This window comes from Nerophis ophidion, linkage group LG04, assembly GCF_033978795.1.
Source record: "Nerophis ophidion isolate RoL-2023_Sa linkage group LG04, RoL_Noph_v1.0, whole genome shotgun sequence".
Lineage (NCBI taxonomy): Eukaryota > Metazoa > Chordata > Actinopteri > Syngnathiformes > Syngnathidae > Nerophis > Nerophis ophidion.
Window position 1 is genome coordinate 74,614,123 of NC_084614.1, and position 6,797 is coordinate 74,620,919.

The 6,797-nt window shown below is 37.0% G+C and overlaps 1 protein-coding gene across 2 annotated transcripts in view; it reads left to right on the forward strand.

Annotated features, from left to right (window-relative positions):
• mybbp1a (MYB binding protein (P160) 1a) overlaps positions 1-6,797 on the forward strand; it is a 60,115-nt gene that overhangs the window by 37,095 nt on the left and 16,223 nt on the right. For both annotated transcript variants that reach the window (XM_061899031.1, XM_061899030.1), the window contains exons 24-26: positions 1,671-1,784; positions 5,362-5,463; positions 5,533-5,657. In XM_061899031.1, coding sequence (XP_061755015.1) covers positions 1,671-1,784; positions 5,362-5,463; positions 5,533-5,657 — 341 coding nt within the window. The remainder of the gene's footprint in view (positions 1-1,670; positions 1,785-5,361; positions 5,464-5,532; positions 5,658-6,797) is intronic.

Sequence of the window (6,797 nt, forward strand, 5' to 3'; positions counted from 1 at the left end):
CAAATTAACTAATAATAATATTCAATTTAAGAGTACCGTATTTTTCGGATTAAAAATCGCTCCGTAGTATACGTCGCTCCGGCCAAAAATGCATAATAAAGAAGGAAAAAAACATATACGTCGCACTGGAGTATAAGTCGCATTTTTGGGGGAAATTTATTTGATAAAATCCAACACCAAGAATAGACATTTGAAAGGCAATGTAAAGTAAATAAAGAATAGTGAACAACAGGCTGAATAAGTGTACGTTATATGACGCATAAATAACCAACTGAGGTGTGTTAACGTAACATATTATGGTAATAGTCATTCAAATAACTATAACATATAGAACATGCTATACATTTACCAAACAATCTGTCACTCATAATCGATAAACTCGATGAAATTTCCTTCCTCGATGTCAACTCCAAAGGTATGCGCCGCTTCCTCTTGTCGTTTTCTGCTGCATATTTCACTACGTCCAGCTTGTAATCTGCAGTACATGATTTCCCTTTCCGTGCCATTTTTGTTCAGCTATTCTCAGTTTTTATAAGTTACCACCAACAATGAAATGATCCATTTTAATAGCTACGGCAGTAGCATATAGCACCTAGCATTCCATTACCCACAATGCACTTCTGCCATGACCCTCCCCCGCCAATTTTTTATTGGTTGACGTGTGTGTGACGATTGCTGACATTTTCTTTGTCTCTTCCGCGAATGACATAAATAATATTATTTGATATTTTACGGTAATGTGTTAATAATTTCACACATAAGACGCCCCGGAGTATAAGTCCAACCCCCGGCCAAACTATGAAAAGAACTGCGACTTATAGTCCGAAAAATACACTACAAAAGTACATTGAAGAAAAATCCTGATAAACATCCTGAGCTTTTTTTTTTAAACATTACATAATCTCAGTCATCTCCTAGGTTAACCATAAATTACTTGACTAATTATTTATGAGAACTTGAGTTATTGTGTTTATGTTTGTGTCTAATATTTATTCATGTACTTATCAATTTTATATTATTTATTAAATCATTGCATACATTGTTGTTACAAATAAAGAACAAACAAACAGGATAAAAGTGGTAGGATTAAATAAGATCTGCTTCTTCCTACTCCTTTTGGACATGCTGCGACTAAACAACGGGAAATATGTGATGCATTACATAGTAATTTATTGTGTGCATTGTTCGAAAAGAACTGAAACCAACCAACCACATACAAATGGCCTAGGACCCTCAAAAAGAGATTTGCATGTGAAAAATGCCCCCTGTTTAGGAAAAATATGTGTGGTAATAGTCTGAAAATAATATTTAAAACCGTCAAATATATGTACTTTTAGAATTGATCTATTTGCCAAAATATGTGTGAAAGTTGAACTTGAGCAAAAATGTCAAGACTCATTTTCTTAAGGTTAAAAAAATGCTACATTTGTGGGGATTGATAACATTTCTGATTTTTATCAGTATTGCTCAAAATTTTCCATTTTTGCAGGTTTTTTTTGGGAGGGGGGAGAGGGGGTCATTTAATTTCTAGTGTTTGAGTACATTTATTGGTGATACTTGGACAAGTCATCGGAGACTTTTACTTTGGAAAACCATTGCACTCTCTCGGCTGCTTCATGCACCACTGTATTGTATTGAGCGTGTTAAAGTGTGCGTGTGCGTGCCTGCAGGGCCAGGCGTGTGTTTTGGTGCTGCGGGCCATGCAGAACAAGGAAGTGCAGCAGCTGATGAGCGGCGCTCCGTGGGTGGAGTTCTGCACCAAGGTGGTGGCTCAGCTGGTTGTGGTGAGTTATTATTATTGTTATTATTATTATTATTGTGACCCCTAAAGAAAAACTGAAACTTTTGGATTGTTTTTCATTTCTTGTCTAAACACTACAGAAATTCCTGCAAAAACGACTATTATTTTATAAGATGTTATTAAGAGACTATATTTAAAGGCCTACTGAAATGAGATTTTCTTATTTAAACGGGGATAGCAGGTCCATTCTATGTGTCATACTTGATCATTTCGCGATATTGCCATATTTTTGCTGAAAGGATTTACTAGAGAACATCCACAATAAAGTTTGCAACTTTCGGTGCTAAGAGAAGCTTTACCGGAAGTCGCAGACGATGACGTCACAAGGGTGAGGGCTCCCTACGTCCTCACATTGTTTATAATGGGAGCCTCCAGCAGCAAGAGCTATTCGGACCGAGAAAACGACAATGTCCCCATTAATTTGAGCGAGGATGAAAGATTCGTGTTTGAGGATATTGATAGCGACGGAATAGAAAAGAAAAAAAAGTTGAAAAAAAACGCAATTGCATTGGGACGGATTCCGATGTTTTTGGACACATTAGTAGAATAATTCTGGGAAATCCCTTATCTTTCTATTGTGTTGCTAGTGTTTTGGTTAGATTAATAGTACCTGATAGTCGGAGGGGTGTCTCCACGGGTGTCTTGACGCCAATGTCTCAGGGGAGTCGACGGCAGCTTTATGGACGGCACAAGCTCAGCTGATCTCCAGTAAGAAGCGACTTTTTCACCACAATTTTCTCACCGAAACCTGCTGGTTGACATTCGGTCAGAATCCATGTTCGCTTGACCGCTCTGATCCATAGTAAAGTTTCACCTCCGGGAATTTTAAACAAGGAATCACCGTGTGTTTGTGTGGCTAAAGGTTAAAGCTTCCCAACTCCATATTTCTACTGTGACTTCTCCAATATTAATTGAACAAATTGCAAAAGATTCAGCAACACAGATGTCCAAAATACTGTGTAATTATGCCGTTAAAGCAGACGACTTTTAGCTGTGTGTGTGTGTGCAGCACTCATAATTCCCAACAGGCCGTGACGTCTTGCGTACACGTCATCATTACACAACGTTTTCAAGAAGAAACTCCTGGGAAATTTAAAATTGCAATTTATTAAACTAAAAAGGCCATATTGGCATGTGTTGCCATGTTAATATTTCATCATTGATTTATAAACTATCAGACTGTGTGGTGGGTAGTAGTGGCTTTCAGTAGGCCTTTAAAGCGACAACATACACCTTATATATACAAACTTAAAACAACATAATACTTTATATATACACACTTAAAACAGCGTTATACTTTATAGATGTATATTCACATTAAAGACAACATACTTAAAACAACTATTTATACACACTTAAAACACTTTATTTTATATATATATATATATATATATATATATAAACACACATACACATTTAAGACACCATACTTTATTTTGTCATACTCAAAACATTTATACACACTTAAAACATTATATATATATGTGTGTGTGTGTGTGTGTATATATATATATATATATATATATATATACATACATACACACACACACACACACACACACACACACACACACACATTTAAGACAACATACTTTATTTTTACATACTTAAAACAACATTATTTATACACAACATTTTATTTTATATATGTACACTCTTAAAACAATATTATACTTTACATACACATTTCAGACATATTTTTTTTTACTTTTACATACTTAAAGCATTTTATTATATATATATACATATATATATATATAGATATAGATATATACATATTCAATAAAATATTCTAAGTATGTAAGTGTTTCTATAGATAGTTACACACTTAAAACAACATACTTTGATACACATTTAAAATAACATTGCAAGTACAAATTTAAAACAATATATTTTACACAATTAAAATGCCAAACTTGATTGATATACACTTAAAACAACATATTTTATACACACCATCCATTTTGTACTGGAGCCTATCCTAGCTGCATTAGGGCTGAAGGCGATTATTTTTTTAATATATATATATATATATATTCTAAAAACAAAATTTAACTAAATTGGTACACACTTAGCGCAACATTATACTTTATTTATACACGCTTAAAACAACATACTGTATTGATACTCAAAGCAACAGCATACTTTAACCATATACACACTTAAAACAACAATAATTTGTTGATACTTTCTCAAAACCTACTTAATTGATACTCAAAACAACTTTATACATACACATTTACAAAAACATAGTTTATTGATAACACTTAAAACAACATAATTTATATACACATAAAACAAAATTTAACTTTATTGATACACACTTTAAACACTCATAGCAACAACGTACTTCATTTATACACCTAAAACATACTTTTTGATAGATACTTAAAACCACATATTTACTTTTTTGATACTCAAAACAGCAAAATCCTATATCTATCTATATATATATATATATATATATATACACACACACGTGAAACATTTTTTGGCTACTCAAAGCAAAATACTTTATCCATACACACAAAACATACTTTATTACCCACACTTAAAACATACTTATATATATATTTTGATTGGATTATCCAGAGAATAGTGCTCGATACCGTGGTAGAGCGCAATATGTATGTGTGGGAAAAAATCACAAGACTACTTCATCTCTACAGAACTGTTTCATGAGGGGTTCCCTCAATCATCAGATTTTTTTAGATTGAGGGAACCCCTCATGAAACAGTTCTGTAGAGATGAAGTAGTCTTGTGATTTATCCCACACACAGGCTTCACGGTGGCAGAGGGGTTAGTGCGTCTGCCTCACAATACGAAGTTTCTGCAGTCCTGGGTTCAAATCCAGGCTCGGGATCTTTCTGTGTGAAGTTTGCATGTTCTCCCCGTGAATGCGTGGGTTCCCTCCGGGTACTCCGGCTTCATCCCACCTCCAAAGACATGCACCTGGGGATAGGTTGATTGGCAACACTAAATTGGCCCTAGTGTTTGAATTTGTGTGTGAATGTTGTCTGTCTATCTGTGTTGGCCCCGCGATAAGATGGCGACTTGTCCAGGGTGTACCCTGCCTTCCGCCCGATTGTAGCTGAGATAGGCGCCAGCGTCCCCCGCGACCCCAAAAGGGAATAAGCGGTAGAAAATGGATGGATGGATGGATATACACTTAAAACAACAACATACTTTGGTAGACATTTAAAACAATATACTTTATTTTACCCACTTTATTGATACACACTTAACACAACATTATACTTTCATACTTAAAACAACATACTTTATTAATAAACAGATAAAACACCATAATTAATTTATCCACACTTAATACAAAATTAAACTTTATTGATACACACTTAAAACTAAATTATACTTTATTGGTACACACTTAAAACAAAATTCTGCTTTATTGATAAACACTTGAAACTAAATTTATATTTTATTGATAGACACTTAAAACAACATTATACTTGATTGATACACAGTTGAAACAACATGATGCTTTTATGTCCACACACACATTTGCAGCCTTATCACTCTTCTACTTTTTTTTACTGCAGGCTCTCGATCTCTCGGGCCAGACGGAGAACAAGGTGCTGAGGGACAAGGTGGTGAAGCTGCTGGAACTGTGTCAGTTCCTCGTCAAACGCGTCCAGCAGCAGGTAAGTGGCGTGATTTCCCTCAGTAAAATCGGAAAAAGGAGCCTAATTACTTGTGCCGTGTGTATGTAGACTCTCTCTGTGGACCTGGAAACGCTCAAGAATGTCCTGGAGCCCATGACGAACGTCCTGACCTTCAAGAACACGGGCACGCTGGAGGACACGTACTGGGCTGTGATGAAACACCTTGGAGTCATGTGAGTGCTGTAGACAGGGACCTGGCACCAAACTGCAGAGAGTACCAGGCATTTATTGATGCTAAAGTGTTAATTACAGGGTTTCCACCGGGCATTAAAAGGTATTAATAATCGTTAAATTGTTTGTGCAAAACTAAGGCCTTAAAACAGTGGTTCTTAACCTGGGTTCGGTGAGTCGGCCTCAGGGGTTCGGCGGAGGCAGTCAAGACACACCCGACTCATCCATACTTAGTGCTGCAAGGGCTTCTGGGTATTTGTTAAGTTATGTGAAGTGAAGTGAAGTGAATTATATTTATATAGCGCTTTTCTCTCGTGACTCAAAGCGCTTTACATAGTGAAGCCCAATATCTAAGTTACATTTAAACCAGTGTGGGTGGCACTGGGAGCAGGTGGGTAAAGTGTCTTGCCCAAGGACACAACGGCAGTGACTAGGATGGCGGAAGCGGGAATCGAACCTGCAACCCTCAAGTTGCCGACACGGCCGTTCTACCAACCGAGCTATGCCGCTCCGTTAAGGTGCGGATGTTCTCCTCAAATGTGTTTGTCATTCTTGTTTGGTGTGGGTTCACAGTGTGGTGCGTATTTGTAACAGTGTTAAAGTTGTTTATATGGCCACTCTCAGTGTGGCCTGTATGGCTGTTGACCAAGTATGCCTTGCATTCACTTGTGTGTGTAAAAGCCACATAAATGATGTGAATGCGCCGACACGCCGTTTGTATGGAGGAAAATCGGACGTGACGACAGGTTGTAGAGGACACTAAAGGAGAATGGTAGCCCCGGGAGATTTTCGGGAGGGGCACTGGAATTCGGGATTCTTCCCGGAAAAATCGGGAAGGTTGGCAAGTATGGACTCATCGTGTAAATAAAAACTTCTCCATACTGGCGTATCATGGATACGGCAACAGCAGAAGTCACAGGTGTGTAATTTTTCCTGAGTTCATGCACGGTTCATTTTGTAAACCAGGAAAAAAAAACATATAACTTTGTCTTGAATTTGAAAAAAATAATAATCATTTTTTACAAAAGGGTTCGGTGAATGCGCGTATGAAACTGGTGGGGTTCGGAACCTCCAACATGGTTAGGAACCACTGCCCAGAGGCATTAAAACTGTGATACGATAGGACTGGGCCGATCGTCAAT